Raw genomic sequence first — 22618 nt, 5'->3', positions numbered from 1 at the left:
TAGAATTCTGCAAGCATAACCATATCTTGGACATCATAGCAACTAAACTCAAATTGATTTTATTAACCCAACAATAATTGGTCGTATAACCATCAAATTATAATATAAATCATGTGAACAAAAAATACACACAATATCTGTACTCGTGTACAGTTTTAATATCACGTTATTAATAGGGCATTGCTATTTACTTAGGGTCCGTTTGGTTTGAATGATAAAGTGGGATAGATTATTTTATCCCAACTTTATCCGGTTGTTGTTACGGATGATTATTTAACCAAGTCAATCCTCCTATAAATGATTAGGTTATATTAGGTATGTTAAAATAATACCTCCTCACCCTCTAGGATTATTTATCCTACTCTTAATCCATCCTATTTTTCCAATTTTACCCTTCTTCCTAAATTCAAACTCACCACCACTTTCCCCGCCACAACCGCCGACCGCCCGCGCCACCCACGACGCCGTCCGACCACCGGCGCCGCCGACCGCCGACAGAAATTTCCTTTCCGGCCGGCGCTGGCCGTTTCCTTCCGACCGACCATTTTCGGCCGCCGGCGCCGAGAAGGGGAAAGGGCATTTTGTCTTTCATCAAAAAATTCAAAATTATCCTACACGTAAAATCTTACCAACACACCATATATTTTACACCATATATTACAATCAAACCACAATCATTTCTTTATCATTTACATACTAATCATTAGTTTATCCTATCCTTCAAATCAAAGCAGATAGAATTTATATGACACTATATCTATTATAATGTTACATGACTGATTGTGTTATAAATCTGGTTATATAATAATATTTTAGATTTGATTCGAATTTTAAAAATATAATATCTATGTGATCAACTTTTTACTGAAGGAGTTATTTTCAACTACATATATACAAAATGTAGACAAAAAAACAATAGTTAATAATAAAAATTATTTAAAATATTTGTAACTTGATAAATTATAGAGCTAAAATATTCTAAATAATCATTTAAATAGTATTCATCTTATCTTTTTGGCCACAAAAATACGAAATAAATTTATTTAATCGATATATTATATAGTTTTTCTTAACTACTTCGGGTATGAATTATAATTTTGCGGTTTTCGTAACACAACCAATCGATTAATTATTTCTTGTGACATAACCGATCGAAAATAAGTTTGCGTTCACTTCTATTTATTTATAAAACCTTATTATTTTGGGCCTATGAATACAATTTTAAACTTGATTAAATTTTAAATGGGCTGAGATGTCCATTTTTTGGGCCTCGTCAGATCCAGCCCAGTAATAGCATTAATTAATCTAAATCCAAGCAGATTGGTGTTTTTTTGGAAATCTAGGTCGGATGTGTTCTATGTACTAGGTATTGCCGCAAGCTTTGCGTGTGAATAAATAATTATAAAATAAATAAATAAATAAATAAATAAATAAATAAATAAAATACACAAGGTTGAGAATTTATTATTATTATTATTTATATACATAATATATGAAATAAAAAATTTTAACAATCAATAAGAGGTAAAATATCTTCAAATGGTGTTCGAGTCGGTAAAATTGTACACGCTTGACTTTTAGTTATGAATTAGATTTTCCCTTCTAACCCTTATCTCTGGCTAGAGTAATACTCTTAGCATAAAAAGTAATACTTGTTCATGGATGTTCCAAATAAGAGATCCGTCTCACAAATACGACCCGTGAGACCGTCTCACACAAGTTTTTTGCTCTCGGACTAATATATTGCACATAGTTTGTCTAATATGATTTATCTAACGAGAGTGATTTGCAATCTACTTCATTGACTCGAGATTTAACCAACACACTCAAAAATTAGAGGATTCCAACCCTCATCATGTTGTTTCAACTAATAATTGATAGTAAAATATATAATTTTATTTTGTTCCTTTGATATCATTAAATATATAACAAATCAAAGTTTATAAATTAAGAAACAAAGAAAACACATTGAAACGGAGTATTAAACTAAAAATTTCGTAGCATCAAAAAATTGTTGGAGATTCCTTCTGCACGTGTCAGCATATATCCATTTTGTATAATTATAATGAATTTTTAGACGTGCTTTGCGGGGCATGGTGGTGATGGTACGTGAGACAAGTGTGTGTCGAATTAAATGACATGTCAAAAAAATGTATGCACCTAACATTTTATTATAAATAGATAAAATAAATATAAATTCATCCATTTAAGATTTATAAAATAAATATAAATTCATTCATTTAAGAAACATACATCGAGTTTTTATCGTCTATTTTGTATTTATAAAATAAAAAGTTAATAACCAATAAAGCCTGCTATTGCCTTTTAAGTGTTTTTAATTTGATAGAATAGACTAGTGATGAACGGATTCAAGTATTTTACCAACATTTTTTTTTGGAGGAATTTGTGGTAGAGTGGTTCATTGATTATATCGTTAATCTATGAGGCTACGTTTGGTTTGGAAGATAAAATAAACTAATGATTAGTAAGTAAATGATAAAGAAAATGATTGTGGTAGGAATGTAATATATGGTGTTATGTTTGATATGATTTTTAAGTGTAGGATAATTTTGAATTTTTTGATAAAAGGACAAAATTGCCCTTTCTTCTTTATTTTTCTTCTTCCACTCTGACGGCGACGGATACAGCCGGCGGTGGCGGCGGCGGTCGGTGGTCGGTGGCGGTGGTAGTGGCGAGAAGTGGTGGTGAGTTTGAATATACGAGAAGGGTAAAATTGGAAAATAGGGAGGATTGAGAGTTGGATAGATAATCCTAGGAGTGAGGAAGTATTATTTTAACATACCTAATATAACCTAATCGTTCATAGAAGGGATAGACTTGGTTAAATAATCACCCGTACCAAACATGTGATTAGATGGGTTAAAAAAAATAAACCCACCTAATCACCCCTACCAAACGCCCGAGTACCAAATATGTATTTTATTGTCATAAATAACAAATAAATAAATAAATAAAAGATGTTACTGCCATAAAAGGTTAATGGACATCGATGCTAGCTGTCTTTGTTTACATGAATTTGACTGAAGTTTCGATTTTTATTCAGCTGTAATTAAGAGCAACACGACACTTTTTTGTTTTGAAAGTTTTTTTTTTTTTACATTTTGGCGAAATATGTACAAATACTTCAAAATTTTCTATCATGAATCACATAAAACTGTGTACTTGTCATAATCGACTACTTCGATGATCATTCTTCCAGCTAAAAAAATTTATAAACACGGATACATATAATTCTATAATTAAAAATAATATAATTTAACAAGTTGAAACTTGTGATTTTGAAGAGCCAAAATACCCTTTGATGACCCTTTTACTCAGTGAGTGTAAGGAGTCTTGTTGATTTTGAACTAATTAGTTTGTGTGATATCTTCACGACCAGAGGCGGAGTCAGAAATATGGTTCCATCCGGGTTAAAATTTTAAACTCTAGAATTTTTTAATATTTTAAATTGATATACTCGAGCTAATATCATATTATTTTAAAATTATACAAAATTTACCAATAATTTTTTTCAAAAAATAGAAGCCCGCATAGCCCCGCCATCAGTATGTGCGATGGAAAATATCAATCTAGTCCAATGTGAAAGAAACATGTAAAACAAATTACATTGTTTGATTTCCACAATGTGACCATTGCAACAAAGATTAAAAAAAACAAAGTGGTGTTCCACAAGGTCCAAAATAAACCTGTCTCATGCTTACAACGGGCACCTGCGGGAATATACTGGAGAAGATTCTGAGGCCGGTCAATGTCCAATCAGTTGTCATCTTCTATCCATTTTGGCACCAGTCGGGCAGCGGGCAGCCAGCTGACCGCTCGAAGCTCTCATTGTATTCGGGAAAAATATGACAACTGTCCAAAACAATAGTGGTAATAATCGGCTGGTTCAACTTCTACGGGACACACGATTGGTCCACGGACACCAGTCCCATGAAGCTCTTTTAATAAATAATTTTTAATTATAAATACTTCTTCATAAACACATGATATTTAAGATGTAATAGTGGACTATTTACTGTTTCTAAAAAATTATATAAAAGCATTTCATTTGTTAATTTTGTGAGACAGATTTATTATTCGATTCGATTCGACACGTAAAAAAAATATTATTTTTATAACTGAAATATTTTCTTTCAATGTAAGTATGGACAAGATAAACTCGTTTTACAGACCGTCTCAAATCTTATAAATTTAATCATCTCTCTAATAAAATAATATAAATATCAATTAAGGACAATGTTACATAAAAGAGAAAGAGATAACTCAGATAGATGGATCACATAAGTTACATTAAATAAATAAATAAATTGAAATAATTATTTATAATAATAAGTAATATTTTTGACATAAAAAGTAATAATTTTTCATGAATTACTCAAATAAGAGATTTCATCTCATAAATTGTTTGTGTATTTAATAGACATTAAGCATCACAAGATACGTTTACATATAATCATTTTTTAAAGAATAAACCATTATTCGTTAAATATTCATCAACAAGTTGCGATAACAACGATCAATTCGTAAACTATGTCGATTATTGTCACTGCTTTGCTCTTTGTTCAATTTTGCCTAAGCATATCCTGCAGAACGGAGTCTGTTCAACTATGTCTTGAACAGTGTTCGGACCCCCGAGTGATGTCCTCTTAAACCTTTGCTCATCGCATCATTTCATATAGAGAGATATATTGACTCCTGAATGATTCATTCCTTGAAATATCATATGGCCTGGTGTCAACAATCCCCCCCAAAGTGGCATGATTTATCTGTTGCGTCACATCAGTTAAAGACTCTCGATCCAGTGGTGTGATTGCTAGGGTGTGAACTGGGTGTACTAACTACAAGTGTGGTAAGATTGATAGTAGCTGTGTCCTCTGGGAAAGTATCTCCCAATCTTTAAACTTTATCTGAAAACCATTTGATTTCGTTCAACCGATTAACTCCAACAAATAACATAAAAGTTTCAAAGTCATTTCCATGATCATTATCAATTATCTAGTGAAATAAGTCCCCCAATTAAAACCCTCATATTTGAAAGCCAATAAATCGTGGCCATAATTCTGACATTCTCCAAACTTTCCGAGCAAAGCAACAATACAGAAAGTGTCAGTCGATATCTTCAAGATAAGAGTTACATCTTGAGAATTTCACATCGACTGTCTCTCTTTTATGGATGAGATTGCTACACATCGGCATGAATTTTTATTTAATTTGGCAGACTTAGATTCCACGAGTACTTTCGAAGTCATGTAGTGAACTCACAAGTCGATTCATTGCTCTCTGATTCATTCATATGCATTGCAAGATGATTTCCTGAGCGTACAATGCACGCAACTTTAGGTATATAGCGCCGAATCAATTTTCTTACCCATAATCCCACTTGAATATGGTTCACGGCCTCCACGTACAGTCTACTTCCCATAAAATATTATTCACTTTTCTCCAATCCCATTCACCAGATTTATGCAGTAGATCACATATCATAAAACCCTCGTATCACTCCGAATTCTCCAATGTATTCCTTAAGCTAATAAATCTCTTCCTGATCAAAGCAAACTCCTCTAGACATTGCATGAGTTGTTACAACCTTTTGCTTGTAGAAAATTACTCAAAGAGAAAATTTATGTTTATATATTTTGTTTGCCAACGAATTGGGATCAGTGAGTAATCGTCATGCTTGTTTTCTATTAAAAATTGATTGAATTAGATAAATTCACAAAATCTCATTCCACCTTGAGCCTTTGGCCGGCACAAAAAATACTCCACCTACTCCAATGAATACTTTTCATCCCTAGTAGCTGATCAACAAAAGTTTACAATCATGGACCGTTGTCATGACAAAAGACAATGAGTAGGTCTCTTGTGAGACGGTTTCACGAATTTTTATATGTGAGACGGGTCAATCCTATCGATATTCACAAAAGTGATACTCTTAGCATAAAAAAAAAATAATTTTTCATGGATGACCTAAATAGATATTCGTCTCACAAAATACTACCCGTGAGACCGTCTCACACATATTTTTGTCAAAAGACCATTGCTAATAAAAATATACTCATGGTAACGTCTTCCTGCAGAAATAATCTTATTCTTACGCAACTGTAATTTTAGCCACATTTTTTCTCTGATGACATCGAATATCATTTGTTTATTTTTGCCAGTAAACACTGAAGTCACAAATATGCCTCGTATGACTCATTTCGTTGATTTAAGGTATATAAGACTTGAACCTATACAATAATTTTATTTGGTATGAAAAGTAATAGAGATCAAAAAGGTGATAAGGATAAACTTGTACAATTTATTTAGATTGCATTTGTATGGAGTCAGTTTATTTTTATTATGTTGAATAAATTAAATTAAGGAAGTTCAAATTCACCTTCTACTTATTTAAATTATAATTTATACAATCACAATAGATTTCAAACGCCCCAATATTTTAAAGATTTCAAATTTACTGTGATTAGTATAATTATAACGTAAATAAGTAAGAATTTTTTCGATCGATATCTAAGTTATCTAAACAATAATTTATTTAAATCCATAGAGATCAAATTCATCATCTCCACACACAATCCAACCCGGAGACATTATAACTTATACGATTGATATACATGTATGCTAGTAATTTTATTATCTTTATAATATCTATATATTTTACCTTAAATAGTTAAATTTATAGTATGCCATTTCGAGGGTGATACGGTAAATTCATCATAACTCAAAGTACAATCTTAACCGTTGATTTAATTTATAAATAATTTGAAACATCATCATCATTATATTATATTGTAGTATAGCAGGTAAAAGATTCGGTCACCGCTACAACTCCCTCATATAAATTTTGAAACAACTTTTAATCCCAAATTTCGAAGACTTGAATCACTCTGCTTCTAGCTCAATACAATTGTTTGGATATATTACTGTACCCTCCAAACAAGGTTGAATTAGCCTGTAATTAAGTTTAGTTCTGTTACCGTTCTTCTTTGATGTGTTTCTGAAGGAATCTGTGTTGCAAATTGCTGTGAATTCAGTTGTGTAGCTCGAATCTGTTGTCCCTGAAAGCGTTTCGAAGTTCCGAGGATCAGGAGATCTGGGTATGGAAGTTTTCTTTACATTTCGCATATTGTTTTTGTTACTCTTCCTATCGTTTGAATTTGCATTCACCCATCGCTTTCATGAACTCTATGTTTTCTTGGTTTTGGAGTTTGGTCAACTATTTCAGTTAGGCATTTCATGTTGGAGCTTCTGATCGCCTCGAGATCTGAAATGGGAGACATGAAGCTGTATATGAGGCTAATTCTCATAATGACGTTTAATTTTGTTTTTTTTTTATCCTTTTACATGTAGCGGAACTTGCTCACCGTTGCATTCCATGGACTTTGGGTTTTCTTCTTAATTTGATATTATGCAGGAGCGCCACATTATTATGGCGTGAAATAACTCAAATGATGTTCACACACACTATTTCTTGATGTTGGATTTATTTCTGTTTAGAACCAGATGAGCAGTTTCCCCCAAGTTGTTCTTCCTCATATAGTGGTTTCTTTGTGCTGTATAGGTTCGATAAACCTGTTGGAAATTTTTACTTCACCTAGGTTTCACTTAGATTCTCTCAAGGTCCATCATTGTTTTTGTGATTGTGAAGATTTAATTGTATGCCATTGCTTCATACATGCATAAGTAGTTGCCTTTTCATCATAACAATGATCGCAGTGTGAGAGCTGTAACTTCTTATCAAGTTAAAGTCGAACATAGTATTTACAACTGTAGAGAAATAATACTACAAGAACACAAGTTTGTTTAATTGGTTAATATTGAATGATAACCGCTTTCTTCATTTATCGCTCGAGGGGAATCTAGTGAACATTGCTGCACTGTCCTATGCCCCCCACTATTGGTCCACACCCTTGAGTAGAAGAAAATTTAAATAAATGGATTAGAAGGATATCATAAGCAAACTACTCGTAATATGTTATTGCGGAAATCTAGTGCCCATTTTTACGCCCGATGCCCTCCCCTGCCCCATACTAGGTCATCCGTCACGGGGAAGAAATGAAGTAAGTGGATTAGCACAATGTTTATCGGTCCTGTGCCCTCCATCGTCAGTTGTCCCTAATAAGGAAGAAGTTGATGGATTTGAAAAATGCTTAAAGTCGATAACCAAATGAGTCTTGATTCGTGCTCTTACACTGCTTGTTCTTATATTGCTTAGTGTTTTACCACATCATTAGGGATTATGAATATTTTCTTTACTCTAGCAATTTTGTGCCAGATAGTATTGATGTTTGTGATATTTGCTGCCTGCCATAGATCGATGAAATATGCTTCAACACAAAGGTGTTCCTAGCTCAAGCTTAGTTCACAATATTCCAATTGTCCAAAGCCAATCATTAGACTGTGATTCCAGAGCAATGGATTGTATTAGCGTAGCCAACAAAGCAACTCTTGCGTCTAAGCAGCGGCTTCGTTGGACACACGAGCTTCATGATCGATTTGTTGACGCTGTAGCCCAACTTGGTGGTCCAGACCGTGAGTTATTTTCATCTTCGATCTTCGATCTTCTAACACAAACGCTTATTTTCATCTTCAATCTTCTAACATGAATGTGCCACCCCACCCCGCACCCCCCAAGGTTTATATATGTACAAGAGAGCTGTGTTTTTTGTTAAGAGAATGTGTTCTTCTTCAGTTTTTATGTCATTGTCCATCAGGAGAGATACAGTGCATCTTTGTTAAAATCGAAAGATTGAAGAATGGTGTTAGTCATTGCTTAAATGAAAAGTGGAAGGAACTTATTTTGGACCTATGCGCAAGCAAAAATCCATCATTAGGTTTTGGTTGTTCTCAATCCATTTAGATATCATGCCAATATTCCCCTCAATGTGTTGTTTGAAGAAGTTACTTTTGCTTGGTTTCCCAGTTCTCCTCACACTCTTGCCAAGTGTTGGGCAAAATTCTGAATGGATAAATATTTATATCCAAGTATTGCTTTATTTTTGTGCCTTTTAAAGTGACATGTGCTGCAATCATCATTCACTTTGTAATTAAAATAAAAGTCCCGTATACTTTTAATTTCCTTGATGATTCAGGTGCTACTCCAAAAGGTGTTCTTAGAGTTATGGGAGTTCAAGGTCTGACAATTTACCATGTAAAAAGCCACTTACAGGTATACATTTTGTGAAACTCGCTTCAGTGTATTATCCGTGTTTCCTGGTGCTAGGCATCTTCCGCTAATTTCGCTGTTGCAAACAGAAATATCGACTTGCCAAATATCTTCCAGATTCTTCATCTGATGGTATGTTGTCATCTTGTATTGTTTTTTTATCTGGTCAGTTATCACATACTGAATGATGAGGTGGTTTTACAGTAAAATCTCCTTTCCAATCATCTCACCCATACATATATATTCATTATTTATGTTTTAAGGGAAAAATCTTGAAAAGAAAGAAGGGGACGTGCTATCCAGCTTGGATAGTTCATCGTAAGTTGAATCTTCTCCCTCATTTTGTTTCAATACTCTGGATCATTTAATGGATGGGCATGACTGTTCTACAACTTCTTGGGCCAAATCAGTGAGCAATTATTTGAGTAATATCCCCTTTTCTGTCTTGCTTGTTTGTGTGTAATGTATTGTTTCTGATTCTCTCTTCCAATGAGGATATGGTATCGTCTTACTAAATGATCCATTTGATACCAGCTAGAATGTGTTTGTTTTTTTCTAGTGGGATGCAAATAACTGAAGCACTCAAGCTGCAGATGGAGGTTCAAAAGCGGCTTCAGGAGCAATTAGAGGTAATACAGGGCTGAACTATCTGGGAGATCCGTTGTATAACTGATTTTGCTCAAGTGTGATGCATTTTTGGTCCTTCTATACAGCATAAAATTACAAGTATTCTGTTTTAACTCCTGGAATGCATTGGTATTGAACAACACAGAAACTCAGTAAACCTTGAGAAATTTATGCTCGAAGACGCATAAATCAATTCAGGCTGACATTTAACAATCATTCATTCCAAAAAGGTTATTTTCAGTATTCAGTTATTCAAATATGTCATTTGCCACTCAATCATGTCACCAATTTTGTCCGAGTGCCTAGTGTGCTTTCCAGATTCCTGAAATGAAATGAGATATCTTGCTTATTTCAACATTTATTTTTTCACCCTCAGAAAGGATTAAGATGACATTCTCCTACACAACTTTGTGTATTTTGTTTCCCGTTAAGGTGAACTGTCATGATATTTAAGTTAGATTTCTTGCATCATATTGTTGTTAAAATCGTATCCTCACTTTACATTAACAAATAATTTTACAGGTGCAACGACAGCTGCAGCTGCGGATAGAAGCCCAAGGAAAGTACTTAAAGAAGATAATTGAAGAGCAACAGCGCATCAGTGGTGTTATATTGGAAGCACCTGGCTCTGGGGACAATTACCCCGAATCAGATTCTAAAACTGACCCAACTACTCCTGGTCCGACTTGTGAGTCACCATTTCCAGACAAGCCTGCCAAAGAACACGGTACAGCCAAGATCCTTTCTCGTGATGAATCATTTTCTCATCACGAGCCTCAAACTCCAGATTCCGGTGTTGTCAGTTGACTTCACCGGTTGAATGCCTTGGTGAGATGCCGAGAAAAAAATTTGAATGAGAACTGCTGTAGCTTACACCAAAGCTGCCGAGCAATTTACCGGTTTGACACTGGAGTCGGGCTTGAGACATTGTACCAGCAGCCATATCAATTCACTTTTCTCAATTAAAGTTTGATCACTCTGCAGTTAACAACATGCGACTTGTTTGGCTTCGTTTATTTGTTTCCCTTGTTTGTGTAGTTTTCTGATAAACATTTAGTTCAAATAACCTTATTTGTATTTAGATGTTAAAAAATGTTAGGTTTAGAACCGAGCATTGGATCAATTTGACTTTTACTGTTGTAGCCTTCACATTCCTGTATTCTCTTGGATTTATACTTTGGTGGCTTTGAGAATGAATCACAGACATATGCACCGAAAAAACGAGACCAAATTGATTGTAAACGCATAGGAGGAGATGATCAAGCGTGAGTGTGTATTATATACACGCAGGTTATTTCAGAGCATAAAGTGAAGATATTTATCGAGTGTTTACAACAATAGACCAGGGCAAACTCGAGTGGACTATTTTACATCTTTGGATTTGCATATAAATTGCATTCCATCTCTTTCACAATGCAAAGCGAACTGAACATCCAGACACTATTCGTGTGGAAAATATCAGATACGCACAAGACTGGACAAAGGGACAAGTGGCTCAAAAATCAAGAATAACATCCTATTGGGCAGAAGTTGTGGCAAAGCGGAGGGGAATTTTGTAAGATCTCAAATTAATTTGTTTTCCTTTTTTTAAAAATTCCTAAATTATTTCTCTCGATAATAAAGTGCTACAGAATTTTGAGAATTTCTTTGATACGAAAAGTGAAGGGAACATAATACTGACAATTTTTTATATTGTTAATAATATTATTTGTGACATATGAGAGGAATCAACTATTTATTTATACATTTGATTTCACCAAATTATAATAAAATAAAAAATGATATATATATTAAACATCACACATCATTATCTATTAAATACGAAAGAGAGAATTTACATAAATGCAAATTATAATAATACCTTAATATTAGGACTAATGGAATCCGGATATCTCCACACTGGTATGATATTGTCCACTTTGAGTTTTAACCTCATGGTTTTGCTTTTGGAATCACCCAAAAGGCCTCATACCAATGGAGATATTATTTCATCTTTATTAACACATGATCTTTCTCTAGATCTTTCAATGTGGGACTTTGGTTGCATCCCAACAATCCTCCCCTCAAACGAAGTTCTACTATTATTCTCATGGTCCGAGCCTCCTCTCAAGCCTTATTCGTCCTCCAATCGAGATTACTCCACTTCACTGCGTTGGAGCGCACATCTTACATGAATACTTGGGAACATAAACCACCCCGAGAGTTTAATCAAGGATTTTTACCGGGAGCCCTCACTTCCTTCGTTTAGGTATCGAGGATTCTACCCACACTGACTAGATCTGGACCATGACTCTGATACCCCTTGTTAGGACCAATGAAATCCGAATATCTCCACACTGGTATGATATTGTCCACTTTGGATTTTAACCCTCATGATTTTGCTTTTGGAAGCACCCAAAATGCCTCATACCAATGGAGATATCATTCCATATTTATTAACTCATGATCTTTTTCTAAATCTTTCAATGTGAAACTTTGGTTGTCCTCCCAACACTTAATATTATCACTAATAACAGTTTTACTTTTGTATAGGATTCAACTATCGCAGCGTTCGCCCCTTGGTTTCCGCCTTCCGGCAGCCAAACAACACACAACCCAATTGTCACCCCAAACGCCCCATATGAGATCCAATCCTGTTTTCTTGCCGGCAGGTACTAGCACCGGGCCGAGCCCCCCGCCTAGAATTCCCGCCTGCCGCGCCATCGACATTGCCGAGCTCCTCGCACACGTCGGAAACAACTCCAATGCATAGATCAATATCACGTTAGCTCCCATGCAAGCACTGAAAAAGGATAATAATTCCAGCACCATTTGAACACCCTTTTGTTTCATCAAAACACAAGCAACACAGTAGATTCCACTCACTAATGCTAACCTGAGAATCGATCTTTTTCGAAGAACGCAAGGAACGAGGCTGGAAATTGAGAGGCCAACGTCCCCGCTCAAAGACATAACCAGAGATGAGTTCTCGGTTTCAAATCTCATTTGTCTGGATAGTTACATAGTTTAGATACAAACCATCCACTCCCACTGTATATGAAAACAAACTTTAGCTTAATTTTACGACAGACACATAATCATCTGTCGATAAGAATTGAAAATTTAAAATTTCAGATACTAGATTAATCAGATAATAATTTATGCTCTCTGATCCAGATATGTGAAAGAATATATTATAAGTCTTGTTTTCAATTTTTTTCCTCAAATGATGAATACGAACAGCTCGAAATCAAATTTTATCATCTTAATATATGAAACCAAAAGGAAAATATTTTCTTCATTTTTACACAATAGAGATTTCATATTAATACAAACAAATTAGATTCTAACTGCTCCAATCTACGAGTTCACAAATTAATTGCAATTACAAATATGTCTTTTAACTAGTTGTCTCTTAGTGTTTGGTATTTCTACTCACTAAACGTCAAAATTATCGCTATTTCATTTGTTTTTAAATTATTGTAAGAAAAATTATTGTAAATCACTAGTATATGTTAAACACGATTACTGGTTGTTAACGTTTTACCAATTTTTTTTAAAAATGAAAAAAATGAAGTAAATTAAAAAGTAAAAAATAAAATAAGTCAAAATTTTAATTAAATGTAATTTTATTTTAAAAATAATATTAAATTGGAATAAGATATCGTAGACTTCTACGTTATCTCCAAATATTATAGAAAGAAAAAAAATCGAAACTTGTGGTCAAGAGACAAGGTGTCGGGGAGTCAGTATCCATCGTTTTAAAGAGGGCCCAAGTGGAGTTACGAAAGGTGTTCCAAGATATTTGATTGGTTTATTTGGTAATTGTTGATAATTAACTTATCTTAACAAATAAATCAACCAATCAGAGGTTTCATCCCATATTTTATCTCTCGAACTTTTACCCATTTTTTTCATCCCAAACTTAGTCAAACGAATAAAATAAAAGCACAAATTTGTGTGAGACAGTCTCATGGATCGTATTTGTGAGATGAATATCTTATTTGAGCTACCCATGAAAAAATATTACTTTTTATGTTAAGAGTATTACTTTTTATTGTGAATATAGATATGATTGATCCGTCTCACAAATTATGATCCGTGAAACGGTCTCACATGAGATTCACTCTAAAATAAATATATATAAAAAAACATCAACATTTATTATTATGCAAATACTTGTGTGAGACGGTCTTACGGGTCGTATTTGTGAGACGGGTCTCTTATTTGGGTCATTCATGAAAAAGTATTATTTTTTGACAAAAACTTGTGTGAGACGGTCTCACGGATCGTATTTCTTAGACGGATCTCTAATTTGGGTCATCCATGAAAGCATATTACTTTTTATGCTAAGAGTATTACTTTTTATTGTGAATATGGGTAAGGTTGACCCGTCTCACAGATTAAAATCCGTGAGACGGTCTCACATGAGACCCACTTTTATTTTTTATGTTAAGAGAACTACCTTTTATTGTGAATATGGGTAGGATTGACCCAGTCTCACATATTAGGATCCGTGAGACAGTTTCACATGAGACTCATTCTTATTATTATACACATAATATATAAATATATAAAAAAATATATGCCGATAAATATATGTGTCCTATTTTATTTAGAAGTCTATAATATATATAAGGGAGTGTTTGCAATCACTAAAAATACGGTTATTGGATTTTTAATTTGAAAAATCAGTTTTGTGTGTTTTTTAAACTTAGATTATGTGTTAAATTCTGTTTAATTTAATTGAAAATAGGTATAGTTGTTCCGTCTCACAGATAAAAATTCGTGAGACCGTCTCACAAAGACCTACTCTTTATATTTTTAGCTTTCTACTGTTTAATTTAATTGAAAATAGGTATAGTTGTTCCGTCTCACAGATAAAAATTCGTGAGACCGTCTCACAAAGACCTACTCTTTATATTTTTAGCTTTCTACTATATATTTTATCGTTTAATTTTATTAGTTAATCTACTAATTTGTAATTTTTTACTTATTGTCCATTATCACGGGAATCTGACGACAAAAAATATAATACGACACCAAAAATAACGTTGTGTCTGTTGTCATGGTTTGGTTTAGTCGTCGTTGCTATAAAGTCCATGAACTGTAACATAGAATCGGCCATATATCCAGAGATGACAGATCAAAATCCACTATTGACACATACTGAGGCGGCAGGCCCACCGGATGTCCCCAGAAATCAGCAGTATCTCACCTTAGAAGACACAATCGAACACTGCATCGGCGACTTGGGTTGGAGTCAACTCCTCCAGGCAATTCTTATATCCTTTGCATGGTTTTTCGACGCACAGCAGACCTTCATCAGTGTTTTCACAGATGCAAAACCGAAATGGAGTTGTAAACATTCTTCCAGTACTTCTTGCAACAACGCTAATGTTTGTGACCTTCCAAGGGATTCCTGGTCATGGGACCTCCCTGCATTCACATCCACCATTTCTGAATGGTCCCTCGAGTGTGCAAATCCCATAATTATAGGTCTTCCGGCCTCGTCCTTCTTCACGGGGTGTTTAGCAGGTGGATTCGCTCTTGCTACGCTAGCAGATTCGACTCTGGGTCGGAAGAATATGTTGGTTTTGTCGTCTTTGGTTATGTCTTTAAGCGGGATGCTCGCAGCTGTTTCAACTAACGTTTGGATGTACGCGGCGTTGAGATTTGTAAGTGGGTTCGGGCGAGCCACAATTGGAACATGTGCGCTTGTTCTTTCAACGGAATTAGTTGGGAAGAAATGGAGAGGAAACGCTGGAATAATGGGATTCGTTTGCTTCGCTCTTGGGTTTTTGTCTCTTCCTGCTGAGGCATATTTGCTAAGAGAATATTCATGGAGATTAATCTATCTGGGGACCTGTGTTCCATCATTTTTCTACTCTCTTATTATGTATTTTGCAGTTCGAGAATCTCCCAGATGGCTTTTCATCAAGGGAAGAAAGGAAAATTTTATTCAAGCTCTGAGAAGCATTGCCGGATCCAAGAAACGTGGCCGATTGACAGAAAGCTTCTTCAACGAAACCGTGAACTGGGAAGAGAAAGTACAAGAAAGGGACATTTACTCAGCCATGAAAATGTTGCTGAACAAAGGATGGGCGCTGCGGCGGATCGCGGCGGTGATGGCTGTGGGCTTCGGCATAGGAATGATATACTACGGCATGCCATTAGGCCTCGGTAACTTGTCGTTTGACTTGTACTTGGGCATGACGCTGAATGCTTTGTCGGAATTTCCGTCATCGTTCTTAACATTCTTCCTCATCGGAAAACTGAACAGAAAAAGTTCGATTCTTGGGTTAACTGTTCTGAGTGGAATCTGCAGTGTTGCCTGCGTTTTGGTGAAATGGAAGGGGATTCAAATGGTTCTGGAGTTGGTATCATTCTTCAGTGCTTGCACTGGAACTAATGTGATATTGATTTATGCTTTGGAGCTGTTTCCTACTTGCGTGAGGAACTCGGCTGTGTCGATGGTGCGACAGGCGGTGGTGCTTAGTGGAGTGCTCAGCCCCATACTGGTGGCGGCCGGGAAGCACAACGGGCTGATTTCTTATGCGGTATTTGGTGTGACGATTGTGTTGTGCGGATTGTTTGTTAGTTGGCTGCCGGAAACCAAGGGGCGGACATTTTGCGATACAATGGAGGAAGAAGAGCAACGCAGGGATATATAGTTTAATCGGTAACACAGATTCTTGTGTTTAAAGCATATGAATCCAACAATTTCTAATTGGAACCTCTTTCTTTCTTCTCCACTGTAGCTTCACATTGATAAGATGAAATAAACTGATGTGAGTCCTTGCAATCAGTGATAAATACAATAAAAAAAGAATGACGATGGAGATCGATGCAAAATTACTTGTGGATACAGTATCATGCTGTATCATATAAATTCTGATATTTTAAATTAAATATATTTTTTAATATTATGATATAAAGTTAGATTTTATTGTCTAATAAATCAAGAGGGTATGTATTGATTGAAATTCTATATTAATGAACAAATGCTTATTAATGTTCGTGAAGGTAAACTATCCTTTATACAAATATTACAATATATATACACTTTTGATCAGAATTATAACTTGAACGCCATGAAGACCGTCTAAGTTTCAAATCTATTACCTACAGGAGAATATATGACATTATGACGCACAATAACGAAATTAGGCCAAGTCAAAGACCTTATTCTTTCATGTAAAACAGCCTTCCAAGTCATATAGTTTGAAAACATATGTGAAATATATAATACACAATTAAATAAGAAGTCATTTAAGTTTTTTTAAAAATTCAAATATGAATATAATATTTTTTGAAAATATAAACTACATTTGAGTATTTGCATTAGTTATATCATTTTATTTAATTTTAGTTATGATTTTGAGTTTTTTGTTATTTCCATAATTTCATATATTTAGTTTTCATTACTCTATTCTAACATATTAAATAAAACATATTTTTATATATAATATATGTTTTTTTAACTAAAAAAGTTATTATGAATTTAATGATTGTCCACAAATTGGTATCATTATTGTTATTATTATCTTAATTATAACCTTAATACAAATATTTTTAACATGTTTTCAAAAATAATTAAATTTTTAATTAAAATTTATTTATCTTATAAATGACAAAATTTGATTTTTTTTAAAAATATTTATTTATTCTTCAAAATTTGATATATATAAAATAAATATGTTTTTTAAAATATATTTTTCTATTCATTTTATTAGTAATAATTCTACTCAATCAATATAATAAAATTGTTATGATCAAACGTGAAAGTTATAGTGTTAATCAAGATAATTTTTTTTTAGCTGTGACAGTGTATATGACACTTATTTTTTATATATATGACATTTATTTTGTTTTATATAATAAATTTTTTATTTAAAATTCAATAAATTTATTATATTACAGGTTTCAGTACCTTCATTACATCTGAGCTCGAAACGCGTCGAAATCCAATCAAAATTTGACTCCGTCCTCTTTCACCTGGAATGCCGATTTATCTCCCAATTTCTCGGTAAAGTCGATCCTGGGTGTGGGGGCACTGCCCCCACACCCAATCAAGGGTCAAGATTCGATCATGGGTGATGAAATTATTTTAAAAAAATAAAATAAAATGGGCCAGAAATTTTCTGGCCCTTGGATCTGCCTGCACGGGCAGCATCGAATTTTCCCAATTTCTCCTCCAAGTCCAGGCAGGCTTCTAGAGAGAAGATTCTGAGGGTTTTCATTTAAATAATATTTTTTTTGGGTCCATGGTGAAGCCTACAACGGGGAGACATTTCCAAGTCAAAGAATAATGGCGTGACGATCTGAGTCGCGCCACACCACCTCCTTTCGTGTCATTTATACCCAAGTAACAGAACACCTCGTTCTTGTTTGTTCTTCTCTCTCGGAGCTGTTGGAATTCCAATATTTGTCCTTCTTTGTTAAAACTCTTGTATTTTGCTCCCGATCGTCTTTGGTTTCTTGTTTTTTTTCCCTGTTGTAGTTTTTGTAAGTTTTGGATTCAAGTAGAATCAAGAAAATCATCGCGGGCTTGATGAACTCTAATACTCCATCATCTAGTGCCGGAGGATCTGGATCGGCCGATTCCACCGGTCCTAGAAGAAATACCAGGCGACCAAAGTGTATTTTTCTATGACCCATCTTCTAGAACTTTTGAAGTCTCGTTTCGTGAATTTTCTTCTTGTACAGATGGAAATTCTTTTGGGAATTTATGTGCTGGATTGTGTAATCTGTTCTTAGTTGTCTGCTTTGTACTTGATCTTTGTTTAAATGATTTTCAGGAGGTCTTTGGGACCAGCTGGGTTTGTAACTCTAGATGTATCATGAACATTTGCAATATTCGGAATCTTGATTCAGTACTTGTATATGCATGATTTGAATAAAAGAAAAGGATAAAATATTCAATACTAATATCTGTATTATTTAGCTTTCAAGCAAAATAAATCTCAGATTTGTAATTAACTGTATAAAATGCAAGAAAGAAAATGAGACTATCGTTAACCAAAGATACGGCTAAATTAATCTGTAAGACTGCAACTGTTGATTCATGTTTTTCCATGTTTGACGGAGCAGATTGCATACATGGTTCACTTGACTTTAAATAGTTATTCTGGTGCTAAGCAAGAAATATATCTAGGAGGTGAGATAGAAGTTTCTTTGACAGATTCTATGGAATCTACTGGGATATTTTATGGAAGTTTTCTTGAACAATTTTTGCAGTGAGAATTTAAATTCTCTTGAAAATATTGTAGGTTACCCTTGAATGGTTTTCAATTCACAGAAACAAAGCAAGTGTATTGCAGCTCACAGAGCTTGAGTTTATTATATGCAAATGAACACTATGATGAAGTATTCTAATGTCTTATCAATATAAGGACATAGTATTGATAGCACATTAATTGTGCTTTGCATTTTCGAAATCACGTGAAAACCACCCTTGAAATTTGGCCTTAATTTTCATATAGGCTACAAAAAAAGAATGCCTTATCGGCGAAACTTTTGATACGTTATTTATCTGTTTATCATTGGATAACATAAACAAGTTAATCGACCCTTTTTCATGATTATTCGGCAAAAGGATTTAATGTCTATGATCACAGACTGGTTCGGAACATTTTAATTTGTCTTTTTTTTTTTCCAGATTCTAGGTTTACACAACAGGAGCTTCCGGCGTGCAAACCTATTCTCACTCCTAAATGGGTAAATGTTATGTGTTCTAGTGTGGGGTGTGATCAAATTGATTCGGCCTGAATATCACGTGATTGGTATTTGAAACTATTAAAATCATGCCAAGTTTGAAATTTGAGCTGATTATATGATAGGCTTGGGAGGTTTAATATTTTTTCATTATAAATATGTTAAAAATAAATGATCTGGAAAGCTTGAATGAAACATTTGCTTAATAAAGTTCGTTAATTAAGTTAAAATGAAAGTAACTTTGATTGATTTTGACCTCTAATTTATTCTAAGTTAAGCACCAATAGATGTCATTTAAGTGGAGGTTTTGAGAGAGGATAAATATTAAGTTGAGAAGTTATTTTTCTATTTATGTTCCTGTCATATAAATAAATGTACTAAAATATCTATGTGATGTCTTATGCTTAACCATATAGAGGGATAATTTTACTAATTTTTCCAATTCACAATTGGAAAACACACTTTTATAAGTATATATATAGATAGGTATATAGATATAGATATGGACTATCCACTTTTAGAATATGCATCCTAATGATTGCATGCTCTTTTTGGTGCAGGTGATCTCAACACTTTTGCTTGTTGGTGTTGTCTTCATTCCCATTGGGGTTGTCTCCCTCTTTGCTTCTCAAGATGTATGCTGAATGCTCCGACTCATTTATCGGCTACTTTACTTTCACAGCTCTATTACTGTCTAAGCTTTCTTTTATGTTTGTCAGGTTGTTGAAATTGTCAATGAATATGAAACTGAATGCATTCCAATCGAATCCCGAAATGACAAACTTGGGTATATTCAAGGCCCTCAAGACAAGACCTGCTATAGAACTCTCAGGGTGAGTTCCATCCAGTATTTGCTTGTTATTCGCTTTGCCTCATCGTCGCTCATATTGGTTTCTTTACTAGTGAGTTTTAACTAATGAATCAATCAACACCAGATTTCAAAGCAAATGAAGCAGCCGATTTATGTTTATTACCAACTTGACAGTTTTTACCAGAATCACCGTAGGTACGTATAATGCAGAGTTTACTGTATTAATTGTCTTTTTAAGTAGTTTGTTATCTTGTAATTCTGTAATCCTGCAAGAATTGTTATAATTCTTTGGTATCTCTTGATTAACTTTAGATATGTGAAGAGCCGAAGTGATCAGCAGTTGAGAAGTATAAACAGTGAGGGGGACACTGATCCATGTAAGCCTGAGGCAACCGTAGATGGGAGGCCAATTGTTCCTTGTGGTCTTATTGCCTGGAGTTTGTTTAATGATACTTACAGTCTAACTCGCAACAACCAGCAGTTGAACATAAACAAGACAAATATCTCGTGGAAGAGCGACAGGGATCGGAAATTTGGGGAAAATGTCTTTCCGAAAAATTTTCAGAATGGAACTTTAGTTGGTGGCCGAACTCTTGATCCTTTATTACCAGTAAGCCTCTGGCTCTATAAGCCAACATATCATGTTTACTCTTACTTGTAGAGTGCAGAGGACTTATGTAGCTAGAAGAAGGCATTGCTCGTTTTATAGCATTGCATTTCATAATTACATGATACTTTGAGTATAGTATCAAATCTAACCATGCAGAATTTTAGTTTCCTTGGAGATGTATATTCTTACTTTATTTTTTTTCATTTAATCGTATTACACACCAAGTCAAAGTGTAAGCAAATTAAAATTGCAATTGGATGCTAGTTCTTGAATTTGTGCTGACATGTTGAGTTTCGACATCGGATTAAAAGAAAAGGTTGGAAGTGTCAAGTGCAAGCTCAACAGATTTTAGTGTAAAGTTGCTAGATCAGTTATAACTTTGTTAACTGTCACTTTCAATAATTGGCAAGTAGTAAAGTTGCATCCTTTATCTAATTCAATTTTAAATTGCTTTACAAAAAACTAATTATCTATCTGAATACGTTTCCATTCAACAGTTGAATAAACAGGAGGACCTTATGGTTTGGATGAGAACTGCAGCCCTTCCCACATTTAGGAAATTGTATGGGAGAATAGAAGTGGATCTTCAACGTGGTGATACCATCAATGTGACAATAGGTAACTATTATAACACCTACAGTTTCAATGGCAAGAAGAAACTTGTTCTTTCTACCACGAGCTGGCTTGGAGGGAAGAATGACTTTGTGGGTATTGCGTATCTCACAGTGGGTGGATTGTGCATTGGTTTGGCCATAGTTTTCGCTCTTATTTATCTAATTAAGCCAAGGTACGATTTGTTTGCCTTTTCTTTGTATTCTCATTTATCAACTCCCATTTATTCTTCATCCACGACCAAGTAGCATTCTTTTTAGCTAGTTTGGTCGAGTCGCTCCATAATTAATGAATCCTGATAGTTCAAGCCAATGTGGTGTTTTGCTTGATGAATGAACATCCGAAAACATTTCTACAAGATGGTTTCTAAGAACAGCTTTGTTATGAACATACTTTGCAAATGCTACGATACATCGAGTATGTTGGGACAGAGAAGCTGCTATAAAAATGTTTACAAGAAACACTTTTTCAAAAATAAAAAATTTAGTTTCTGGGCTTTGGCTCCGGTTTCAGCTTTTCCTTGACAAAATCGGGAAAGAACTCCTTTCACTAAAAACGGACATTAAAACTATGCCTCGCCTTTTTTTTCTTTTAAAAAGAACACTTGGAAAACCGAGATCAGTAGTGTTTTGTCTTTTAAGTTAGAGCTTTTGTATCCTCAACCGATCCATAATCCAATAATTTCTTATTTTCTTGCATCTGTTGTCAATAATATGTTATCCCATGCAGGCGACTTGGAGATCCGTCTTATTTGTCATGGAATCAGAATCCAGGTCCTCGTTAATCTGGTTTATGTGTGCTGTTCGGTTTGTCTACTCGAAATCACTGCAGTGCCCTCGATCCCGCATTTCCTCTTAAAGATGTACACAGTACACCAATCTGAACCACATGCAGTTCTTTGTTTGATTTGAACTTAGTTTATTATTTTGAATGTCTTGAGCTTTGTATTTGTACACAGCAAATACCTCGTGGGTTTATGCACAAATTTGCTTAATTGTATAGTTTTAATATCGGGATATAGAATAAAAGATTTTATCATGTATTTCAAATCTTGTTTTTATTCTACTTTTATGTA

The 22618-nt window shown here is 34.3% G+C and overlaps 3 protein-coding genes across 3 annotated transcripts; all 3 read left to right on the top strand.

The window, feature by feature from the left end:
- The first annotated feature begins 6825 nt into the window (after positions 1-6825).
- LOC140834738 (myb family transcription factor PHL7-like) lies at positions 6826-11113 on the top strand. Its single transcript, XM_073199829.1, is given in 8 exon segments — positions 6826-7118; positions 8432-8553; positions 9114-9190; positions 9277-9319; positions 9451-9505; positions 9747-9816; positions 10337-10609; positions 10612-11113. Coding segments are annotated over 7 exon segments (696 nt in total). The 5' UTR covers positions 6826-7118; positions 8432-8435; the 3' UTR covers positions 10672-11113.
- A 3727-nt stretch (positions 11114-14840) lies between these two features.
- Positions 14841-16754, top strand: LOC140834737 (organic cation/carnitine transporter 3-like). The gene has a single exon (XM_073199828.1). It carries the CDS (start codon positions 14896-14898, stop codon positions 16465-16467), a length of 1572 nt encoding a protein of 523 aa, XP_073055929.1. The 5' UTR covers positions 14841-14895; the 3' UTR covers positions 16468-16754.
- A 1224-nt stretch (positions 16755-17978) lies between these two features.
- On the top strand, positions 17979-22592 carry LOC140834735 (ALA-interacting subunit 3-like). The gene is made up of 8 exons (XM_073199824.1): positions 17979-18435; positions 19455-19513; positions 20071-20145; positions 20230-20343; positions 20446-20516; positions 20634-20931; positions 21429-21718; positions 22273-22592. Exons 1-8 carry the CDS (start codon positions 18348-18350, stop codon positions 22325-22327), a joined length of 1050 nt encoding a protein of 349 aa, XP_073055925.1. The 5' UTR covers positions 17979-18347; the 3' UTR covers positions 22328-22592.
- The last annotated feature ends 26 nt before the right edge of the window (positions 22593-22618 follow it).

The sequence above is a fragment of the Primulina eburnea genome, chromosome 6, assembly GCF_022965805.1.
Source record: "Primulina eburnea isolate SZY01 chromosome 6, ASM2296580v1, whole genome shotgun sequence".
Classification (NCBI taxonomy): Eukaryota; Viridiplantae; Streptophyta; class Magnoliopsida; order Lamiales; family Gesneriaceae; genus Primulina; species Primulina eburnea.
This window is presented reverse-complemented; position numbering and strand designations above follow the sequence as displayed.